This window comes from Antrostomus carolinensis, unplaced genomic scaffold (genome assembly GCF_000700745.2).
Source record: "Antrostomus carolinensis isolate BGI_N321 unplaced genomic scaffold, ASM70074v2 scaffold4247, whole genome shotgun sequence".
NCBI lineage: Eukaryota > Metazoa > Chordata > Aves > Caprimulgiformes > Caprimulgidae > Antrostomus > Antrostomus carolinensis.
In genome coordinates this window covers 15,993-41,113 of record NW_010329331.1, presented here as the reverse complement: position 1 = coordinate 41,113, position 25,121 = coordinate 15,993, and the positions used below count along the sequence as shown (strand labels likewise).

The window sequence follows — 25,121 nt, the reverse complement described above, 5'->3', positions numbered from 1 at the left end:
CTAAATTTTGAAGTCTGTAACTGTCCTTTCATAACATCTGCCAAGTCAGTCCTGTCTCTAACTTGTCAGTGCTCTGTATTGCATGTTAATGTTGCCTTCTGGTATGTTGTTATGTTCACATCAATGATCCTTTTTTTTCTGCTTTATCTGCTAGTCAGTGAAACCTTCCTAGTTCTCCATGCCTTGAACATACTAAATGATGGTACTATATTTTTTGCTAAATATTTTATTTAGAATTATCAGACTTGGAGTTGCACTTAAATAATTCAGTAGCTTTTTGATGGAAACTTTAATGGGTTTGGGTTATTAGCTTCTGCTGTGAAGCCTCGCTTACTTTTGTGGGGTGGTGTGGTTTTAGGCTCTGTAGTGAGCTACCATGGCCTTGCCAATTCACCAAGACAATTTTTTTGTAAGTGTAGTGCATGTAGATGTTAGGACTGCTAAAACATATTTTAATTCTAGCAGTTGACGCATATGTTGAACAATGTTAATTTAGCTTATTTTCTGTGTTTGTCTTCTGTAGTTGAAAATGTCATTAACCATTAATGGGCAAACTACTAAACTTTTATCAAGCTTATTTTGGGGTTTTTACTTTTTTTTAACCTACTTACATGTGATAAAAAGGAGTCATTGTCAAAACTATTTTATTATAGTTAAAAAACGGACATAGAGAGTATAGAGTCCAAGGCTGTGTTTTCAAAGGCTGTAGAGCAGAAGAACTCTGCTTGCTGATGTAAGCTGTTTATGTTGTTACACAAATCATCCCTGGTAAATTGGATTCTTGTAAATCTTGTTAACTCGGACTTACATCAGGATAGAGCATTTGATAAAATGGATTAATATAGAAAGAGTGATCACTTAAATTTTATGAAAAAAAAGTCAGAACTTTGTAACTTACAAAGGTGCCATTAAAACATATTTCACACACTTTTATACTTGTAGTAAAGGGAGAAATTTAGTTAAGATAGTAATATTAAAAATTCTGTAATAGGATGTTTGAAAATGTCTGACTTTTCTTTTTCGCCAGCATTCATGTTGTCTGTTTATGGCTTTGTTTAATCAGAGTTTGTGCTGTTGTTCTTTGTGTGCCTGTTGAGTGTATGGTACCAGGTATATACAATTAAATGCTTTTCTAGTTTTTAACTTGCTAGTAACTTACATATGTATGTGTTTGCTCAGGAGATAATCTCTGAGTTTATTTTTTAAGAGTGTGAGGGGGTGAATATCTACATGAAGAAGAACACAAAATTCATGACATTAATTGCAGAAAGACTTTGATTTTTCTTTTTTTTGTGGATTTGAACAAGGACTCTAATTTGCAGGTAACACTAACAAGAGCATCATCCAAACTTAAACAAGAACAAATAGCAGTGGTGTTTGTGCTGACAATGTTATAGTTACTACTTTAAGGCTGGCAGGTCAGCAGATTCGGATTTTGGAGTTCTAGTTTCTATATTTCACATGGGTAACAATGACCTGTGCAGACAAAGATTCCTGACTCATTAACTTGGCTGCATTAGCCCTCAGTTTTTTCCTATCTTTATTTAAAGCATTTTTGAAATGCAGATGGGGTGAAAATGTGAGTAGTACCTGGGAAAAGCATGTTAGGATGATAAAGATTGAGGAGGATTTACAATAATGTAAATCTTTGAGCTAAATTAACAGCTTCTTGCTGTTTTTTAAATTATTATTATTATTTTTAATCTCAGCTCATCAAATAAGGGTAAGCAGTGGAAGTGTGTGCCCAGAAGGAGCTTGAGCTGAGCTAAGAAACAGGATCTGCCCCTCCTTTCCAGTACAGTACTAGTAGTTGTTAATTCAGTTTGCAGTATGATGAAAATGTATTCTGTATTATGTGATTGAGAAACAGAAGTGACTTAGGTGCAGGGAGGTGCATTGGCAGTGGAAGCAGAATTATAGGTCTGCTAATAATGATGATCACAACGAACAGAAAGGAGGAGGTGAAGCTGATTTTGAGGTAGAGTAAGGTCATTTTTGCTGTGCTGAGCCTGCACTAAAGGCTGTTTGCTCTCTCTAAAGGACATGCTAGGATTTTAATCCATAGGATGCTGCATTTGGGGAGAAAATACAAACATAACTATTTTTGCATGTGAGAGAAGGTGGAGAGTGAAAGATCTTTTCAAGCAGTAGGTCCTGAAGAACACTTCTTACCCACTGAAGGGATGAGACGCCTTTGGAGCCCTAATGACCAAGAAAATACAAGACTTGGACATTACTGTGAACCCAAGGCAGCTAACAAGTTAAAGGTGGTTTATTGTAGACCTGTACAACTTTCAGCCTTTAAAAAACATTTGTTTAAGGTGTTTGGCTCAGCTGACAGCAGCAGCAGTATGTTTTGTTTGACCAGTTGGTAAGAAGTGTCTGGAACTCCTGACTCTCATTACTTCTGTTCTGACTTGCTGGTGGTTGGTGTGCAAGAAGCTCTGCAGATGTAGCGTGTATCTCTTCTTGCCAGCTGTCAGGAGAAGACAGGTTACTGTGGTCCAGCGGAAGGGAAGATACAACCCCCTGTCAGTGAACTCAAAGCTTTTCAAAGTGTTAGCAGCTCTTCCCGAGGGGCACTTGGTTTCTGTCCTTCGACAAGGTTTGTGCCAGGAGGTCACGAGAGCCTGTTCATTCATGTGGGTGCATGAGACTGAAGCTACAGCAGAGAGCTGCTTCATTGGAGCTGCAGAGAGAAATTCTGCATGCCTGTGGTTATAGCAGATGCACACATTGAGCATGGTGAAGGCTGTAACTCCACTGGAAGAATACTGATTGCTGCTTAAATGCCAGCTCTCACTTTGCTTTCAACTAGCACTTTCAAAATGTAAATACTTCTTTTTGATAATGGTATTTGGCTTGCAGATGGGAAAATCTTGCCAATCTATCTGGTTCCAAATCAAGCTGTTTCCTGGGTAGTTGTATTATATCTAATATTTGATAATGATTTCTGATTTTCTTCTCAAGTTTCCTTTAACTTAACTCTCTGTATCTAAACAGATTTCGTCATGCAAGTAACTTAAAGCAAACTCCTGTTTGCTTCCACTATATCTATCCTTTAAATAGAGAAACTGAAGAATGGCTAAATAATTTATCTTGCCCCAGTAAAAGCAGCTTATTACTAAGCATATAATGATTTTTTACCTTACTTCATCTTTCCATAAGTCTGTCTCACTATCTTAGCACTAGAGAGGAAACTGATAGAGGGCTTGTTGAGGCTCTAAAACAAGCATATTTTTTAACACTTCCAGAAGAGGCCTATGAGGATGATCTGAGGGCTGGAACACCTCTCCTAGGAGGACAGCCGGGAGAAGAGAAGGCTTAGGGGAGACCTTATAGCAGCCTTCCAGTACCTGAAAGGGCCTACAGGAAGGCTGGGGAGGGACTTTTGACAAGGGCAGGTAGTGATAGAACAAGGGGAAATGGCTTTAAGCTGAAAGAGGGGAGGTTTAGATTAGACATTAGGAAGAAATTCTTCACTGTGAGGGTTGGTCAGACACTGGAACAGGTTGCCCAAGGAAGTTGTTGATGCCCCCTCCCTGGAAGTGTTCAAGGCCAGGCTGGATGAGGCTTTGTGCAACCTGGTCTAGTGGAAGGTGTCCCTGCTGATGGCAGGGGGGTTGGAACTAGACGATCTTTAAGGTCCCTTCCAACCCAAACCATTCTATGATTCTGTGATTAACAGTTAATATTGCTTCTGCAGTGAGGCACCTTCTCTGTAGAGTGAGTGCATCTGATGTCTTAGAAAAGTGGTAACGCGTTCTCCTGCCGCATCACAATTCTATCTAAAACCTTCCAAGCCCTTGCACTTGGAGAGGCTTGGCAAACTGCTGTATTCCTGGGAGGTATTTTAATTTGTTTTACCATGTCTTTTGATGATGAGGACGTATTTCGTAATCAGCAGTGTATAGGAGCCATGTGGACCACTCTTTCTTTAGGTAGTTCTGGATTAATATCTGTTTTACTGCTGCAGGGACCTGACCCTGGTGACAGTGGTAGTCACTTTGCAGTTTTATGATGGAGCATACCTCATGGAGGTGAAACCCTAGTTCTGCAAAATTGTATGACTTATTTGAAATAGTTTGTGATGCTTGTCTCAAACGTGATGCAAATAAAGTTCTAGTCACAGTAATCAAGGAAGGAGTTTGACCCGTAAATAATCTGTTTTTACCTTGTGTTACCAGACTGAATTTCTTGTGAAATGTTTTAAGTTCTGCTGTGTGTGGTTAGTCTCCTGAATCTATTATCTTGACCTCCTGTTTTCTTACTGTAATGCATACTCTGGCACATTCCTCTCTGCGAGTCATTGTGTGTTTATTAAAACTTGCTATTTCTGAAATGCTACTCCACCCAGTATTTGTGGCTTGGGTAAATTGCATGTGCTCCTTTCTCTGTGGGCTAGAGCTTTATGAAAGTGTGGTGCTGGGTTTGAAAGGCACAGCAGGGCTGATTACTGTGAAACTTCTCGAGCAAGTTCTCTTTCTCCATGGCAATCTCTGCAGAGCTGCTCTACTTGAACCTGAGTTGTGAACTTGAGAATTTCATAAGGGCTGAGATGAAAACTGTTGAAACCTGAGCAGTGAGCAAGCCTATTTACTTTGGGTGGGAGAAGCTGAGCAGGAGTGTTAGTGAGTGAGGAGATGCAGCCAAGTACAGTTGCCAACAGGGCACTGGGAGCCTTGGTGTTCATTCATGACCATTCTCAGGCGTGCCTCTGCAATTACTCCCCAGCTAAACTTCACTGGACTTGGAAATACCAGAGAACAGAAGAATATTTGGTGGAAGAAACTTGCCACTGTAAACTATTGACACAACTAGTAGCCTCATGGTTCAGATGTCTTTTTTCTGAATCGAATATTGGTGTCTGAAGGCAAGTATATCTTTCATACCCTTTTTGTTAAATAGGAGGAAACACTTTCACTTAAAGTTCATGTGCAGAAATCAGGTGTTGTATAAAACTCATTTATAGGCTTAGCAGTTTCCTTTCTCTGTTTTCTGCATGCTGTGAAGAGTGTGTGTATATTGCATGTAGTTAATTATTTATGACCTTTTCTTTTGTTGGACTTGAGGGGAGAATTCTACTGGAAAGCATAATGCTGTTGAGGTATCAAGGCAAATTCTAAAAAAAACTCTAAAAAGCTTCTGTCTTCTCTGCTACCCCATCAGTTTTCCTCCCTCCTTCTTCCTTTAGCTTTTACAGAGTTCGGTTTTAAGAAGGTTTTGGATTTTCCCTGTATACCTCTAAGGGGAAAAGGATTTTTTTACTTTGCATCACTAAATAGACTCTTAGTTCTATTATTGCGTCAGTATCAGTTTGTATAATGTGTTCATTATTTTAAACTTCTAAAATCTATATTAAAAGGATTATTATATTTGAAATTCCTCAGTTGGATAGTTCAGAATATATTTGATTGGAGTTCAATTTCCATGCTTGGAATTCATACCTGTACAATTCAGAGAGGTCTTTTTTGATAAGCCTATGTTTTTTTCAGCTGTAAATATTTTTAAATTGGGGAAATGTTTTAAAACTAAAACCAGGCTTTGTCAAATGTGCTGTTGGAATTGCAGGTGTCTTCTATTTGCCTTTTTTTTTTTTTAATACTGAGATTTAATCTTAAAGTTTTGCCCCAGCTAATATCCTGGAAGGATATTTTAAGCGTGGACTTATTTGTTTTTCAACCAGCATTTACTACTGAAGAAGCCCTGATTGAGTAGCTGATATGAGAAATGCATTCTGTCCTTTACGAAAATGTACACAACAGATATAAGTTTTCCTTCTCTAAAGTGATGTTCAACAGATTGACTGACAATAGATTGTCCCCCCCTTCCCGAGACAGATGAACTAAATATTTCAGTCATGTTTTTTTCTCCTTTCTACTGATTTAGGTATTATGTAAAACAGAGAAACCAGGAGACTCTTTCTCCCTTTCAGTGGCATATAATCTAGTGCCTGCTCACATTAAGTTCTTCACTTTGTTATGAGGAATCTTATTTTTTTCATGTACACCTGATGTATTTAGGCTCTAGTGCAGATAGTTTATGCAGGCTTTTCAGCTATGTCTAACTTTTGCAGCTGGACTTGGCTATAGTTCTGTTTGTGAGTATTTTGAAACGGTGTAAACTTCCAAGCTCTGTGTGTTAGTGAAGTTTTTGAAGTACATCAATTATTAAGGCACTGGGAACTGATATCAAAAGGATAGAAGATTTCCTGAGACATTAGTCTAAGTTCATCTAATGTATGATACTAATTCCAGTTCTATCAGTTGATGGCCTATTCTGTCTGAATTTATTTTTGAGGAAAAGAGAAGAGGAAAAAGCTTTTTTTTTTCTTTTTTTGTTTTCTTTTTTTTCTTTTTTCTTTTTTCTTGTTTCTTGTTTCTTGTTTTTTCTTCTTTTCTTCTTTTCTTCTTTTCTTCTTTTCTTCTTTTCTTCTTTTCTTCTTTTCTTCTTTTCTTCTTTTCTTCTTTTCTTCTTTTCTTCTTTTCTTCTTTTCTTCTTTTCTTCTTTTCTTCTTTTCTTCTTTTCTTCTTTTCTTCTTTTCTTCTTTTCTTCTTTTCTTCTTTTCTTTTCTTTTCTCTTTCTTCTTTTCTTCTTTTCTTCTTTTCTTCTTTTCTTCTTTTCTTCTTTTCTTCTTTTCTTCTTTTCTTCTTTTCTTCTTTTCTTCTTTTCTTCTTTTCTTCTTTTCTTCTTTTTTTTCTTTTTTTTCTTTTTTTTTCTTTTTTTTCTTTTTTTGTCTAAGATGTGGTGGCTAATGAAGTGCACCTTTCTATTGTCATGTGCAGAACATGCAAATAAAAGCACTTCCAACTACTTAAAAGTACCTCTCTGTCCTTTCAGGAATCAAATTTATTGCAAGGAATTAAAAGGGTTTCTAAGAGCTTTGTGCACTGAGTGTACGGAGAACAGAAACCTCTTTAATATCGCAGGCTGAAGCTCAAGAGTTACAATAAACTTCAGCTTAGAGACATGCTAGGGAGAAGAATGTTCATTTTTATTAAGTGTCACAGTTTCTTTTTGATCTAACAGTCTTTTGGTTGTGTGTCAGCTATCTCTCCAGCAACGTATTCTGCTTTGAAGTAGTTGAAGCAAAGGAGCATGTGTGTACAAGTATTAGCAGGCATAATAAATCACAAGCTGTTGAAAAGGTGGAGAACTAGTGAATTTTTACAGCCAAACCATGTAATTAACTATTTTACCACTGTAGGTTTAATTGAAGTAGGAAGATGACTTGGTGAAAGGGAAGGAGATGCAGGAGGATGCTTAAATTAGATTTCTTTATTTTTTGCCCCCTCTGTGGTGGTGAGACAGTCATATTTTGGCAAAAGGCACACAGTCTGCCTCTCTACATTGCTGTTGAGTTTAAAGCAGCAGGTACTTAGTCAGAATGCCTGGATAATGGCTTCCTTGGTTGGGAGATAGCTTCAGAGCAGGGAAATGTAACATTATCTTTATGCAAATTCTTAATTTTCTACCCAAAGATTTCAGTTTCACTTCTAAATGAAAAAAGATAGCATAGGAAGGAGAAAAGAGGTTTTCAATCTGTTCTTGTCAAGGGACCTGAGAGGGCATGGAGAGAAACAAAGGAGGAACCTTCAGGATTACATTGTTTCCTCAGACCCCTGGATGTCTAGCCACTTTTTAGTAAAATGAACATAATATGGCAGACTGTTGTGGAAGAACCTGGCAGGCTGGCAGAGTCATGCTTAGCAGTGGCTCCAGAACTGTCTGGCACAGTGGCTGGAGGCAGATGCAGACAAAAGTGGTGTGGGTGGCTGGTGGCGGAGCCTCCCGTTAGTCTGTGCAAGCCTGCCATTACCGTACAGGGCACGGAAACGTCCTGATGCCAGTGTCAGCAGAGAGTTCTTGGGCAGGGTCATAGCCTTGACTCTGAAACAGTAGATGACAGACCCATTAACTGGGCAAGATAGGTCTGTAATGAGAGGATACAGTTCCTTCTGTGTGTAAGGGGAGTTTTTCTGCTGCAGCTTTCACTTGATTTTAACTAGAAAAAATAAAATGCATATTCTGAAGAGATTTGGACCCAGGTAGTCTGCACTGTTTTGTAGTTAAAGAAGTAGATTTGGAGAAGTGATGTGGAGCTCTGATTATTATTTGTTTGTTTGGTTTTTTGTTTTTTAAAGGGGGTGGGGGAGTAAAAGGAAGAAAAGGGCAGTGTTCTCCCTCCTCCCATTTCCTTCTCCTCACCCCACCATTCCAATCCTTAAGATTTTAAGCTGCTGTTTCTGTTCTTTCCGGGACATCTGGACAAGGACTACTTCAACCAAGAGAAGTATGAGACACAGTAATGGATAAATGGAGACAGGCCTGAATACATGACGTGCTCATCCAGTTTCTCCCCCTCCCTGTGCTCAAGTGAATAGAGTTTTTCACTTCTTGTGCGAAAGAAGTTAAAGTTATATATCACATAGAATGGTTTCTATTGGTGGCTCATATTTGGTTTTTTCAGTTATGTCTTTTTTCCTTGTTATGTATTGGGACATTAGTCTGTTAAGAGGCATGAAGAAATTCTAGTGATTCATAGGATCCTGGAAACTACTATGTTTCACAATGGGAAAATTTTTTTTCAGTGTTTTCTATATGTGTTTTAGTGTATGTATCTATAGGTGCTAAGGCACATACGCTCTGCACAGTAAAAACCTTTCACAGGGGTTATAAAATACTACAGTCTACTGTATTATCCTTGAGCCAATGTGAACTGAAATTACTGAGCCGCAAATAGTAAGTACACTTCTTTGCATAAGCAGCTGAAGTAAACAGTATTATTTGAGGATTAAACAAATTCACACTACCATTGATTTAATTTGTTGCATGTGTTTCACTTTGTAAGAAGAGGAGATTTCTAGTATGGAGTAAGGGAGAACACAAGTTGTTATTTTCAAGCCAATTCTTAGTGTCTTATGTTTCTGCTTTTCAGCAAACAAAGTAAATTTCAAAACATTTTGTCAGAAGTATGGTGTGATGGGGAAAGTGAGATCAGCAGAGAAGCACCAGACAGGAAGGAAATTCAGCATGTGAAAGAGGGTGGTCGTGCACGCTAGTCATCAGGGCAAAGAAGCAACTGATCTAACAAGCAGTGGATGAAGGAGGTCAGGGGAAGCTTATTTGACTCTATTCTGGTAGCTATCAGCAAGAGCAGTTTGGATCAGATGATTTCTAAACTTGAAGCACAGTTTACTGGGATTTTTTATGTTTAAAATTTAATTTGGTTCATTTAAGTGTTTTATTCGTGGCATAAAATATTTGCCACATTAATAATAAAAAACCCTTTTTGCGGAGCTTACTTTGTGCAACTTACCCACGAGTCAGGCTGCTTTGTATATATAAATATGGCAGAGTCTTAAAAAGAAAAAGCTATCACCTCAGCTTTTAAATAAAAATAAGAAATGGAGATGTAGAAACCACGGCAATCAGTTGATGAAAACTAGCTAGGTAGGTGCCTAAGCAGGAAAGGTCAACATGGCTGCGTAATGCGAAACACTGGTTCCTTTTTTAGATTCTTGTGCCACAGTGTCAAATAGGGAAGCCACATAGCTCATGGGTTGTGCTTTGTGCAATATAAATTTGGGACTTGAAAGATGTAACAGGAAAAAGAATTGATTTAATGAGTCCTTAAAACCTAAATAATCACTATTTTTGTGTGCTTAGAAAACAGAGATGAGTAGGACCAAACCTGAGATATTAAAAATGAGATGCGGTGCACGTGTGGAAAAGAGGAGCTGAAGCAAAGCCATTCTGCTTTAAGCATCCTAATGGGTTTGACGAGAGGAGTATAGTGTTGCTTGGCTTGCTGCTGATTTGGCAGCCTCTGTCTCTTCACTGCGTTTTTCACGTGTGCCCTTCGTTTGTTTCTTTTTTTTCCTTTTGTATCTTACTCATCAGAATGTGAGGTAAAAGGCTGTTACTGCAACACCCTTGTTCCAACCAGCTAATGCTAACCAGCTTTCACAGAGAACATAATCCTTACACAAACACCTTAACTCATGAAGGAAGAGGGTCCAGTGCGACGTAGGTTTTCTGCATGTGCTGGGATTTCATCTGTGTTTTCTCCAAGAGCTGATGGCCGAAAGCTTGTCCGGAATGCTTCGTTTGGAGGATATAATGAACTCTCTCCTGCTTTACCAGGTTTGTTTTGGTCTTGCATTTCTTAAAATGTACAGAAGAGAATATAATTTCCACCTCAAATTTTTCAGCTTGAGTGAAAGTAATGTACTGAGATGTTGGTAGAAATCAGAAAGAATATTGCTTGTATGCATTTAGATAACAGCTCTTTGTAGTGGCAAGATTTGCAGAGAGGTAAGCAGGTCAGTTAGGTTACACTGCAGCAAATCTCTCTTTAAAAGGCATTTGTGTATTTGACACTGACTGGAATATTTGTTTTGGCTGTTTGGCCTTTTATGACTGAAGTTTTGTGATGTAGTTTATAGAAACCTTCCACCTTTGTACTTTCCACTCCCCCCTGCACACGATGGACTTGCTTTAAAATAGTAAGGTGACAGCAGAAGGCATTAATTTAGCTGTAACTACTGAAGAATCTACATGCTTGTGATCAGTGGATTGACATAAAATGATGAGATAGAATGAATTAGGGCTGAAAGCATAGCCTTGCTAAACTCTATAGTGCAAGATTTTTAAGACATTTAACACCAGAAAGGGCTTGAATCTCCTTTTGCTCAGATTTGTTGTCTCCTGAAAATCAGTACTGGAATATTGAAAATAATTTCTAGAATTTCATTGTCCATAATGTGTACTTCTGATGTAGGTACCTGAATTTCAGCACTTTACTTAAGGAAACTTCAATGCTTAAAAATGTATTACAAGGTCACCCCTTCCTGAAAGGGGACATTGCAGGAATGGTACATTCTCACCAGAATTACTGTGTGTGTGTGATTTGTCTTGTGCACGCACGCATACACACTTTTCTGTAGTCCCATGGGGACAGAACTGGGGGAGAATAAACCAGTTTTCACTTCTTACTGTATGCCTTCTGCAGAATGGCTCACTGGATTTGTAAGCCCTGGCTCTGAAGCCATGGAAAAGGGTTGGGATGCAGAGCATAGGGCAGGTTGCAGGCTGGTGATTAGGGAGCTCTCTGCATCGCTGGCTTGCGGAATCACTGGAGCAGCATGTTCAACTGCAGGCAGCTGGGAGCAGTTGCTTGGGACACCACATTCCGTTAAACCTCATGTTGTACCCTGTAACATTTCCTTTCACACTGCTTCAGGAAATTATTAGTCTTCTACCAAGAATCTAACAGTGCATTTTATTCAAGCTGATCAGGAAATAAAGATCTCAAAGCTTGAAAGCTTGGAGTTGGCAACTAGACAGATCCTTCCTACCATTAAAATAAATAAATGAAGTCTGGTAATTACTGAAAGAGAGATTTGTTTTCTATTTACTTCCTCCCTGTATAGAATTTTACTTTAAAACTGATAGCTGTCTGTAAGTGGACAATGAATGACTTCTTAAAAGCAGAACAAATGGAAAACAGGTTTTAGTGAAAAAAAATCAAGTGTAAACATATAAATAAAAATTTTTATCTTTTGGAATCTTCCATATATCTGAAGAATTTAAACAATATCAGTATGATAGAAGGTATACTCTTCCATTTTAGTTTAATCAAGGAGTAGTTATTGCCTGTCTAAAAGATACTCGTGTAGTTAGTGAGGACATTCTTTGGTTATTATTATTTTATATGGTGTTTGCAAAAGAAAACATGACCATGAGAGAATACATAAAAGGATTTTGCTTGCTTTTCTGATTACTTCAGTTTCAAAATCCATGGAGTAATTTGAATTAATTAATACGGGATTGTATTCTTAAAACTGGTTGTCAGCAAGTTTTTGAAAATCAGGCAGTTAAAGTGACTGTTGTCTCTTGTGTTCAATTCTGTAAAAAGATTTTTCCTTTTTTTTCTGCTGTTTATTATATAACCACCAGTATTGATATCTCCTACTAAGTGTAGCTCATAGGTCCTCCAGAGGCATATAATTTTTTCAGCTCAGTTATTCATTCTTCACAACTGCACATGCATACTAGTTATCAAATCAATCTGTTCCTTGCTTTTCCTTTGGAAGTCAGTAATATTGTTGCTTGGCTTGCTATTTGTGATCTTTTCATGCATTGCATTGCTTTTTTACTCATTCTTCTGTTTGTTGGGGAAAAAAGCTTCCAGTGGATAATAATTCTTTCTTTCTTTTTGGATAAAATAGATCTAGCATTAAAAAGTAACTTGTTTTTTTTCTGGTGTATTTTTCTCTGGTTTCCTAATTGCAGGTGGTATTTGTCCTGTTTTGTTTTGTTTTTCCCTTTCCCTCAAGACTGATTGAAGGGACAGATGGAGGGTACGACCTGTGTTATGCCTCAAAATTGAAATCTCTTAACAGTTTTGTTTCAAAATGTACCCTCTCACAGACTTTATCCTAAAGATTCTTTAACACTAATCTTACAATGTATTTACTCTTCATTTTTTGTCAAAGATAATGTTTCAGAGGATTTTTTTTTTCCTTTTTGATATTGACAATGTGTTGCAGCATCATTTGGTTTTGTTTCATTGACTTCTTGCATGTGTAGAGTTCTGGCTGTTCCAATTGCATGCAGTTGTCAGGCTCTTGGGATCTGTCTGAAAGCTCATAATGAGTTTTCTCATAGATTTCTGCCTGCAGGTTTTGTAAGGATTTGCCGAGTACTCCTAGTAGGAACATACTAATGGACAGCTTTCCTCGGCTTCTAAGGTCATACCATGAAGTGCAGCTGACTGCGCTGGGGTTTGGATCAGCTTTCAGAGCCCATGGGGCCTGTGATGTTACAGATAATGAAGGTCACACTGGGAGGAAGTCTGTTAAGATATAGTGTTGCTCTGAACACAGTCCCTGATGACCAGAACTGTTTTAGAGGCCACAGTAGTGGAACTTGTGTTTAAAATAAAATAGTAAAAAAACATCTACAAGTGTCTGGGAGCTCAGTCTGCAGGTCTGAAGATTGATTAGAACTGCACTTGCTTGCTGTCCCCTAAATCTGAAAATTGCTTTCATGAGGTTAGGTAGAAAACAATACACAAATCCAAGAGATTTAACACGAGGAAATTCTGGAAAGGCACTGCATCTTCAACACCTGAATTTCTCTGTTGTAAAATGTGAGCTCAGTTTATCTTATTTAAAAGTTACTGATTGAATTTTACAGGATGGTAAACAGGCAGTAAGCTAAAATATTAAGTTCCAAACCACTGCTGATAAACACTGGAAAACTTGAAACACGTTATTTTTATTAGACCCTGCCTCTGGCCTCTCGTACCCTGTCAGTCTCTGCTGCAGACACTGACTTCAGTCACTTTTTGTGGAGCAATTTTCAGTACTTCTGGGGTGAAAAAACTACAAAGAGAGCAATAGCACAAAGCATCGTTTAGAGGTACAGTTCTCTTGGCTTTGCTGTTGTCTTTGTCAGAAATCTATAGAGAAATTTGTTTGTAACTGGTAGCAGGAAGGGAGAAAACAGTATTTCTTATTATTGATTTTATGAATCTAATTGTTCTGATGTTGTTTCCTTGACCAAGTATTTCCATGGCAAAGTCTATATCATCCTCCACTTGGGCCCATATATAGCTTTTTTGATGTTTCAGGACAAATTTCCCTGCAGATATTAGTATCAAACTGTTCTTCTCAGAAGAAGTAAGACTGCTTATGGTATTGAGGTCCCTCCACCTTAATAGAGGCTCCCTGGCCAACGTGTCCTTACACTGGATGAGGCTGTGTCTGCATCAGCACCTGAATTATTTATTTTTTTAACATGCTTCTTACCACATGGGAAGAAAAACCTTCTGCCTGTATTCTGAGTGAGTTTGTCCCTGCTATAGAGGGGAAGGTTACAGGCAGGATGGTGTGGGCTGTGAGACTGACTGGTTGGGTTTCCCCACAGACCAAGACAGAGCTGTGCAAGATGTTCCAGGATCTGCAGCACTCCGACTTGGGTTTGCTAGCAAACCCCTCAAACAGCCCTTTGCTGTGTGTGTGAGTAAGGAAGGGAACAGTGAGTGTGGTGGCATGTTTATTAAATCAGCAAGCTCAACACACTTCTTGGGCTCAAGATACTGGAAGCAAGGAGGTGAAGTTCAGAAAAACACGACAGCTTTGGTCTTCGTGTCCGATTCTCTGGGATATTACTTCATTCTGTTTTCATCGGTGATACCAATGAAAAGCTTGTTTCTGAAAAAAAACTATACGTATGTTAGATAAGGATGTGCTGTGATTAAAGCTGCTGTGTTTTAGAAAGCAAGCTGTGAATTATAGCTTCTTTTCTGTAAGAACAATCCTGACTTAACATTTTCTTGTTGATTCCTATCACTAAGTCTTTTGTAGGTACATATAAATAGACAAGTAAAAACTGGAAAGCCTAATATTAGAAAATGCTGCATTTCATTTTCAGTGGAGCCTGGTTCCTGATTGGGAATTTCTTTTGGGTGCGGGGGTAGGAGAAAACCACATTGCTGTGTTTCTGGTGTGTGTTTGACTGTCTAAGACCTAAGACTGGCATCAAATGTAATAACTTCTCAGTGACTAAGGCAGATTTGTCCTCTAAGGCTTAAAGCAACCTTTGTTTTGTTTCAGCACCTGATGACTGGTGCCATAGAAAATGTGCTTTTGTATTTGGTGTTGTATAAGAAATAGGGCTTCTGGCCTCTGGATCATGACGTGCCTTTGTGGGGTTTTTCGGATTCCCTAATACTGCAAATCTTCTGCTTCTCTAGATACTTCTTCCCTGTTGTTGATAGTCTTCTACATTATAGGTGTTCATTAGCCAAACACACCCATCACAGATGTGTTGGAAGAATTTCAAAAGGATGAGATTAATGAACTGTGCGCAGAGGGTCTTCTATAAAGACATGTAAAGATTTTTTCTGTGAAGGCATGTAAGGCTTGCTTTGTGTAAACATAAAATGAAATATCATTGTATTACGGTATATAATTTTCAAAACTCTGGTCTTAAAAAAGAATCTCTGCAAAATGTAATAAGTATAAACAAAAAACTGGTGAAGATACTGATTTAAAAAAAAAATAAAAAAAAAATCCCACACTGAACAAACTATTCCACATTTCTACAGAGAATTAATAAAAATTCTTCTAAAGCTCATAAAGTCTCCCCACATGCTCCCCTGAAGAATGTTAAATCAAACTATTTGTTTGATAAATCTCATTTTAAAGATCTCAGTACCAATTTTCTCTTTCAAAGTTCAGAACGTGTTTAAAGGGAAGCTCGGGAGAGCTTTTGGTGTCTGTTTATACAGTTTCTCTGCTATGTAGTGCCCTCTGGTGGGATGAAGCTCCAGGATACCACTGTCAGAGCTGTGCAAGGCTTTCTAGCTGTGTGGATTATTCCTGACATTCATGTATGACTTTATATTTATCTGCATTCTATCTGGAGGGCATACAAATGGTGGCATTTTTACTTACTCAGATAATTGCATTGTGCGATTTGTTGTATTCCTGTTTATAAAAGGTTTGTGCTACCAACAGCCTCTTCAAAGAAAATGGATCATTGAGATTTTCTGTCTCATAACCAGAGCAGATTATTTTTCCTTAACATCTACTGAGAACCTAGCATCCTCTTTTGTGACACACAGCAGCTGTACAGCAGCACTGATGCCTGTTGTGACCCCCCATTCCATTGTCACACACGTGCTGTCTGTCGCCATTGACTCACTTTGCTTTTTGGATCCTGAGAAAGTGTGAGGTTTGTACTGTGAGTCGCTCACAGAGGATAAATGTGGGATTTCTATGACTCTTTTAATGTAAAGCCTTGCAGTTACGCTTATGCAGTGTCAAGTTGAAAGTATAAAAGCAAGGCTAACGTAAACATCCCTTTTCATTTTATTTGCAAAAAGCTGGTGATCTTAATCAGTGTTTTAGATCTGCTTTCATGTAGGTGGTATTTAACAATTATTTCTAGGTACAGAAATTAACAAACCAAAAAAGCCTTTATTTAGTGTTCTGCTCTGTGTACATGTATGCAGATAGGAGGGAGTGAGAAGATGAAAGGACAAAAGTTTGCACACCATATTTATGATTCATCAGGTTATTGGATGGGGTGCAGCACCATCCAGATACAGTGGACTGTTCTCACCTCTTAGTGGGTATTATATTAGTTTATATTGTAGTAACTGGTATGTTTTCAACTGGTGTGATGGACTGGTGTGTATATGTTGTTTGAAAATCCAATTTGCTTGCATTTTTTTATGCTAAACACAATTTGCAAATTTATTTCAAAGGCTACCTCGCATAAAATGTTATGTCTTCAAATCATTTGCAACAATGCTGTCTTTTCTTTAAGGTTTTGATAAAGGGAAGGACGATGTGTCACAAAGCAAAGATGATACAACACATTCTATGTCAAAAAGCAAGGTAAGGAAAGCGGCCTCCTAATCTGGTTTAAAAATGTCAGTGTGCAAAGGAATTGAGTGCATTTTTAATTAAATAAAAATGTGTTTAACTTTTGTTATAGATTACTCTTCAGATTCAGCAATAGATAAAGATTAAAGGGAATTTCTTAATAGAGTTCTCAGGATGACATCACATGAAAAATCTACTGTTCAAATTAGTGAAAATGAGATGTGGAGTCTTCTCACAGTCATCTTGGGGTGCGATGTTGCCTCACCAAATGCGATGATGGATGGAGGCCAACTCTTGCTATGAAACAGAATTTAAAATCCTTTTAAGCTGTAGGTGAAGATACTGTTCACTGAGCTGTAGCAAATCTTCTTATAAGAATGTTAAAGAAACTGTAATTGGAAAAGGTTTAGTTTAATGGTTTAAATTGCCAAAGTAAAGCATAGTTAAGTGTAATCTGTTGTCCTGTCTGTTGCAAGGTCTTCTGTACCTCAGAATTCATGTATAAAGGCCCATTTTGTTGAGGCAGTGAGAGTGCAAAGGAAAGCATCCTCAGTAGAATAGTAAACTAGATATAATTGCTATGCTTGTTTATATTTTCTGGTAGTCTTGATAATAGAAATGGAAAAGACAGGAGCCAGGCAAATTCATAAACATCATTGTGTAGTCCCAAGGTGGAAAATGCTCACTGAGATGCAGTGAAAACTGAGAACATCCAAAGTTGGGTGATGGACACTGCAGTCACCAAAACCGTAGCATCTTTGGGTGGCTAAACTTTAAAAATGAAGAAAACACAAACTAGCTGAGCAACCAAAAAGACTCTTTTTATGTAGTGATCCCAGGTCTTTTCTCTCCAGAGCTGTGGTTTTTTCTGATCACAATTATTTACCCAAGTAGTTTGCAATAGCATTCTTATTCAGAATAAAATGTTATTTTCTGATTATATTGAAATAGTATGCATGTGATGAGAGGTTTGTGTAAAAAGTCATTGTAGTAGTGAAGACAAAAATCTACCATAGCTGTCTCTTCCTTCTCCAAATCCTTTTAAATTTGTAGGTTAGTTAGAGAAGCTGTCAGATTTAGGACATTGTATAGGCCGCTCTGGTGCAACCTTCTTTATTTTTTGTCCTGCTGTAGCTCTTGCATGAACATTTTGGTCAGCAAAAGTGCCTGGCATGTCAATGCACTGAATTTTTATCTAAAGATTTTTATGCATTTAGAATGTGGAATTCTAGAAAAAAATATTTTCAGTTGGATGTCTCATAAAACTGGCATCTCTTCAGGACATTAAAGAGAAGAGGGAAAGACTGCATTTTGTGGAGAAGGAGGTTGTGTATGGTTTGATCACTGAGTGGAGTAGCTAAGTTCACTTGTTTGTCTTATTTAGACATTGCCACTGGATAGAGTTTAAAGGCTTTAATTTACCCAGCTGTGTGGTTTTCTGTTTTCTGCAAGGGCGACTGCTGTTTTTTACAGAGGCAATTGTGGTAACAGAGACTTAAACAGGGCACAACAGGCATGGGCTGCTCTATAGGGGGAGGTGAGAACCTGAGCTTGAACACATCTAGCTCCCAAGGAAAATGGGGGCGATTCCTCCTTCTTGAAGCCACTGTCGCCCCCAGCTCTTTCCATAGCACTTGGCTGCAAGGTTAGCGCTGCAGTCTGTCAGAGCTGGCCCTGGGCACAGGCAGCCACAGCCCTAGGAGATGAGGGGATTGCACTCGAGGTCTTGACACAACTTTTTCTGTGGTATTTCATGTGTCAGAGCATTGAAGAGAAATGTTAAGCAGATATCGACTTACAGATTACAGTAGCATTTCACTGCTTAAATGGTGTCATCAGAATTGCACTGGGGTGAACAGGTTAGTTTCTGCAGCTGATGCTGCAGTTCTGTGGTGCGTAGCAAGGCATTTTAAGCTGTTGGTGTCTTACATCTGACTTGGAGGCACAAAACTTCGCAGCTTTCAGCTTTACTGTGTCTTAGAGCTCCACATGTCAGGGAGACCAAGGAAGCGTACGTTACCATCCAGCTTGCTTCTCATCAAAATATTTGTGTTGGTCCAGAAACCTCTAAATCATTTTTGACTTGGAAATCAAGTTAATACTGTCTCCTTTAACTTGGATTTATTTCAGACTCTATTAATCATTTATCTTTCAGTATCCAACTTTTTTTTTCTTTTCTTTATGTTTATTTTTATTGATTCTTGTCTTTCTTAAGTCTTTGTGTGCTTTGGTGTTACTTTTGTTTGTGTCTTTCTGCTATCAAAGATAAGACTGATATTCCTACTCTCCTAATACGTATTTTTCTTCATCCTTATTTTTGCAATTACTGTGTGTGGGACTTGATAAGACTAGTGGTTCCTTTATAACCCACAAATAAACTTCAGGCTAGCAGAAGATGGTAACTGTCTGTCACAGTTGTGGAGCTTCTTTTTAAGTAAGGATGGAAAAGCAGTGATGAGACTTGCCCAGAATCTGGTACTGAATGTACCTTGCTGGAAGTTGCAGTAGGTTCTCTTGAAATGTTTTCTTCTTTTAAATGTTGATACCATCTACTTTGTGTGGATGTAACACTGAGGAAGTTACTAGCTTAAAAATATACGAATCACTGATCTGTCTCATAATCTGTTGGACGGGTAAATATGGACCTTTGCTCAGTGTCTTATTAGCGAGCTTTAAAACTGAAATACTGAGAAAAGGAGTTTTTGTAACCTATGATACTTACTGCTTTGGGACTTTTATATGCATGACCTTTAGATTGCATTAGCTTTCTGTTAGTGAGCAACTAGAATATTTATGAATGTTTTACTTAAGTTGCTCCATTATAGCTTGCATAACGAGTTCATTACCTCTTCTTATGTGACAGTGATAAGCATTTTTCCCTCTTCTGTTATTACATTTAAAGTACTGTATTTCCTTTAACTTCTAGACAGAGGAATTAAATTTCAATTTGTGTGCTTAACTTAAAGCTAAATTTTGAGTGTTAAGAATATATGTTTAATACAAAATGAAGCAGTTTCCTTCATTTTTCCAAGATGTATATGGAGATTAGAAAATATTTCCTTAGCAGTTAAATGATTTTGAGATAAAATGACTTTTTGCCAGTTATTGCACATATCTTTTTGACACTAGCTATCTAGGTCTTAGTTCTGAATTAAAGGGATCAAAGTTAAATTGCTTTGTTCTGCTCGAAAATCTTTTTTTTTTTTTAATTTGGTTTGAGCAACTTGTGTGTTAAGAAAAAAGAGTGTTCAAGTGCACTGTTTTTGTTGTTGCAGTAGGTTTTCTCAAAACTTCCATGTTTTTTGACTGTCATTTTATAGTATTCCAAACTAGAAATTTGGTGAACAGACTTTGCATTGTAGTCTGAGATTTGAAATGACGAGTCAGAAATGTTGAAGAGCTTGAGAAGCACTTCTCATAAACTGTCCTTGAATTCTGATTCTTGAATGTACACAGTTTAGAAGGTTACACTGGTTTTTTTTGTTGTTTTGTTTTTTGTTTTTGTTTTGTTTTTTGACTAAGCAGGAACCTTGGGTCCATCAGGATTATATTTCAGTGCACAAAGAAATGCAACTCTTGGTAATTTATCTGAAGTTTATATATAGTGGATACCTACTCAGTGTTCTTTTGAGTTGCAAGAGGAGTGACATAACTCTGCAATAGATTACTTTTTTTTTCTTTTTTTCTTTTTCTTTTTTTTTTTTTTTAAATAACCACTCCATATCCCAGAATGAATCTTTGGCAACTCTAGTTCCCTTTCAACTTGTAGGCAACAGATGCCAAGGAATAAACTTTGAACCTTACAAGATGTTGGGAGAGGCGGGAGGGAGAAATCATGTGGTGCTGAGGTAGCATATTGTCCTGCCATGAGCAAGGACTTGGGTTTCGTGAACAAACCTGAGTCCTGTTCCTCTGTCTGTCATCACCATGAACTTCTTGAAGGTGACTTGCAAAAAGTAATCAGAGCGTGGGATTAGGGAGGAAGGAGCAGAACAAGCACCATTGGTGGTCAGTTGTACTCTGATAATTTATAGAGCACTGAATCCTAGACTGAAGAGGCTGTATTTTCCCTCATGGGTCATGGGGTAAGTGCTGCTATAGCTATCCATCTGGAGGTATGTCAAGATATGAAAGAAGATGTTGAGAGATTCGTATGTCTTGGGAACATGAGAATGACTCCTGTGTTTAAACACTGGTATTCTAAAACCTTCTCTCTCTGCTAAGTTAATGCCTGACTAGTCAAGACTGCAACATATTCAGTAACAGGCTACATGGGCTAAATATTTATTGTATATAGTTCAGCTTGTTCTGGAGGATTCTCAGACTTCTTTCCCGTGAAAACCCTATGAAAAAAGACTCCATAAACAGATGGTGAACAGCTCATGTTACAAGATGTGGGTTTTTGTTTTTGTTTTGTTTTTTTTTTGTTAAGTGGGAGAAACAGTAGAGAAGTGAAATGAAAAGTGTACAAACATATGCACTTCAGACACTTTCTGAAGTGCTTGCAACAGTCATATATCCTTGTATATATCGTTGTCATTTATCTGTTATGCGTTTCATGAATTTCAGTCTGAATCCAAGCTTTTCAATGGCTCTGAAAAGGACATCTCTTTGTCTTCAAGCAAGCTTACCAAAAAAGAATCTCTCAAGGTGAATTAATTTCCAAGTAACTCCTCATGGACTACGAATGCTTTCACATAGTTTTACTGTATACTCTAACAAGCCGACAAAAATGCCAAGCAGTGATGAGACCGCTATGAAATATTTAACTAGAGAAGTAGTGGTGTTTATTCTCTTCAAATCCTATTGTACTGTTACTTGAGTAGGGGCTTCTATAAGCAGTCTTTAAAATGGTGCAAGATTATAGGATAACTCAGAAGATTATAGGATAATTCAGGTTGGCAGGGACTTCAGGACGTCTATGTGCAATGAAATGACAAACTGAATTATTAAAGTTACAGTTTGTGTGCAGTACCTGTGGTTTTTCTCCTGCCTTCTTCCCCCTGTGTTGTAAAAAGACCAGACTCCACTGTTTGGTAAATACCATGTCAGGAGAAGCATCAAATTGTTTGCCTCTAAAGGAGGGAGATGTGTTGTTACAAAGTTCTGCTGGGGAGAGAAAGTAACTGGTGGATAAAGACGACTGATCGGATAACCTACCTGTAAATCTGAATCTGCCCCAAATTTAGTTTTGTACTTTACATCAGGAAAGGAAGGGAGTAAGTGGGATGGGTCGTTTGATTGTTTTTCCCCCTGTGATTCTAACAGGAATTTTAAAGTCCTCAGTTTTAAAAGCAAATTGCAGAAGAATCTGAAATTGGTTATGTGGTAGCTGTGATAGTTGCTTTTGAAACAGAACATGAAATAGTTGTTCACACCTTGAAGTCAAATACTGTGTTTTAATGCTACTTCTCTGCATCTGTATTGCAAATTGAATTTACCAGGTTTTTCCTCAGCTTGTATTGATAGATGTCTTTTTGTGCTTCGATTACTGGCTTATGGCTGTGGCATTATAAATATTTTTATTATTTTTTACAGGTTCAAAAGAAAAATTACAGAGAAGAAAAGAAGAGAGCTACAAAGGAATTACTTAGCACTATCACAGACCCATCAGTTATTGTTATGGCTGACTGGTTGAAGGTCAGAATCCAAGTGTGAAACCTAAGTTGAAGATGTAGCAGCTGCTTGCTGCTTTCTGACCAGAATAGAAAAGGCTCAATCTTTTACTTGCTGTTAATGTTTTTCTACAAGCACAGCAGACACTAATTGCATCCCAGGGTCTCTGTGCTCAGGTCCTAGGGGAATAATGGAGGAACCTAGCTCCCACTTACTGCAGTCACCATAGTCACATGCATCTTGAGTGTATAGCCGTTAACTTCAGATGAATTGGCTTTATGATTTTAATTTTGTCCTTTTTATTTTACGCTTTGAATTGAAGCTCTGTTATGTCCATAACAATAGTGAAAGTCATTCAGTCAGATATTGATTACAGATTTCTTTATGTATTCCTTTCTGGTAATTTTCCTTTCCCCTCTTAAGTGTCCTCTAATATTGGTACAAAAAGTGAGGGATTAATTTCTCAAAGATGGCAGTCAGTGTCATCAACAATAGTGCAGTTTATATATTTGTATATAATTCCTTAAATTTGTTCCTTGGAAATTGTTCCAAATATATTCCTTGGACGTTCTACAAGAAAAAAAGATCTGTTACTTGTTTTTATAGTTAGCTCCAAACAATAGCCGGTCTGGAAAAAGTTTATCCAGTTTTTGCAAAAATCAATGTAAACAGGCTAAAACGTTGCTCAGAGGTCAAAATGGCATTCAGGCCTACAGACACATAAGTAATTAAAATTCAGAGTTGATGGAATTGATGCAAGCAGTCTATACAGATGTGCAAATTCAGGGACTTGAAAGGATCATATATTTCACATATGGACTGGAGCTAACAGCTGTTAGAAGAGGTTTTATCTAAGAAATTCAAATATATGTGAGTTATTTTGTGAATATCCTATCTTTCTTATCAGATGTCTGCTCTGTTTTCAGAAGAGCTCTGTTTCCAAAGATTATCCTGTCTTCATGCTAGTTATAAAATATATTCCCAACAGGAAAATTCATGAAGGTTTCAGATGAATTGTCATACTTCCCATATCTGGATGTGTGTATACCCATTTGTAGAATAAGTATTCATCAAGAAAAAATGAAAGAGTGAGCGTTGAAATTGTGCCTTTGTGTTGTCTTTGATAAACCTGGGTAAACTTTTTATAGACCTGATAAACTTTGTTTGACATAAAAACTAATGAATAATTGAAATTTAAATTTTCACTTTGTTAAGGGGGTTAGTTTTGGTATTGGCTTAACTATAACTAACTATTTATCTTCTAGATTCGTGGTACCTTGAAAAGCTGGACCAAACTGTGGTGTGTACTGAAACCAGGAGTTTTACTTATTTACAAAACCCCCAAAAATGGCCAGTGGGTAGGAACAGTGCTCCTGAACGCATGTGAACTCATTGAGAGGCCTTCTAAAAAAGATGGCTTTTGTTTCAAACTCTTTCATCCTTTGGAGCAGTCCATATGGGCTATAAAGGTTAGTGATAGCATATATGGTTCTCAAACAGATGACTAGCATTAGCCAGCTGTGAGTAAAGACAACCTTAATGAAAAGCTGAAATGCATTTTCTGTTACAACTTAATGGTTTGTTTATTCTGAATATGAGCCTTCAACATCTAGTCCTCTTCATCACAAAAAGTATTTGATTTATGCTGCTCTATATACTTAAATAGCTTCAGAAGTGTGGTGTGCAGAAGGATGCCATTAAAGAGCTTGGCAATCATGTAAATGGAAGGAAAGATTGTGTAACGTATTTTACATCAGTCAAATATGAGAAATTAAGGAGGGAAGTGATTTGCCAAAATGAAAGAGTTGAGGTGTGTTATAAACATTTCTTGGCTTCCAACCCTGTATTTGTGCAATAAAATGTCAGCCTAGTTCAATTTGCTTGTAAGAGTATAAATTCAAATTACTTCCTTGTGCAATAATAGCTTATATTGGAACTTGTTAGCCAATTGTGTTCCTTTTTGGCTGTAATTTTGGGACGATAAATGTTTTCCTTCAGTTCTAATGTCTGTTTGCTTTGCCATACATGGCATGATATTGTGATCAGCGCAGTGTGTTCTGCACAGCAAAGGTTTATTTCAATTTCTCATAAGAATCTTTAATGTTTGCTATTACTCATTGTTTATAGTCTAGTAAGGTAGTAGTTCTTGTTTTGTGTTTGCATATGGAGAGGGAGTGTGGAAGCAGAGCCCAAGTGAAGTATTTACCTCCTGAAATGACATCTTGCTTTAGACAGAATTACTGTACAATATTAAGACCCTTGTCATAATAAATTAATAATGCTGTCTGCAACATACATCTTAAGATAGCTACTAATTGTAAGGTTGTATCTTCTGAATCTTAAATTGATAGAGATGTACTGTCACATCTGTAGAATACACTGCGTTGATTTTTGTCTTCCTTATCTTAGACTGCGAAGTCAGTCAGCTAGTGTAATTCTTGATGTTTGTTTGTGGACTTTCTGAATTGCTATCATTATCAGTGTTACCTAAATTTACCAAACTTAGATCAAATCTTTTGTAGTTGCTTTTGAACAGTTTTATTTTAGTATTGCTTAGGAGGACTTTTCACTAATCAGTGATGATTTCACATTTGCAGAACACAAACGTCATATTGTTTTCCAAAGCTATAGGATTTACTGTTAATGTGATTTAATTACTTATGATCATGTATACATACATTGCAAAGTGGTGGCCTGTCTGCAGAAGATCACAAATCAGTCTTATATTTCTTTATTGCTTGGCAATGAGAAATGGATTTGTTTGTTTTTTTAACTAGATATTTAGAATTTAGAGGACATGCCCAACCAGATTTTTACTTTTTTAAGGTAGGTCAAATTTTGAACCTGAGCAAATTGATATTGTCCATTCTAAATGTGCTGAGAGCTGGAGTGGCGTTTGTTCATTTTGGTATGGCTATTTGCAGTTGAGAATTACTCAATTTAATTAGAAGAAAGGCCTTGAAGTTTGAAACCTTTTTCTACCTTGTTTACCTAGCCAGTTACAATGTCCTAGTTACAGATTTATAATCATGAGGCAAACTTTCATAAGCATAATAGCAATTGACTGATTTACAGAGTAGATTTATGAGAAGTCTAAGGCAA

General features: G+C 37.5%; 1 protein-coding gene across 1 annotated transcript in view; it reads left to right on the top strand.

Annotated features, from left to right (window-relative positions):
* Positions 1-25,121, top strand: part of OSBPL8 (oxysterol binding protein like 8) — a gene marked incomplete at its 3' end in the record, with an annotated part of 50,582 nt that overhangs the window by 9,893 nt on the left and 15,568 nt on the right. The window contains exons 3-6 of the mRNA XM_010172507.1: positions 16,345-16,415; positions 20,973-21,053; positions 21,942-22,043; positions 23,285-23,488. Coding sequence (XP_010170809.1) covers positions 16,345-16,415; positions 20,973-21,053; positions 21,942-22,043; positions 23,285-23,488 — 458 coding nt within the window. The remainder of the gene's footprint in view (positions 1-16,344; positions 16,416-20,972; positions 21,054-21,941; positions 22,044-23,284; positions 23,489-25,121) is intronic.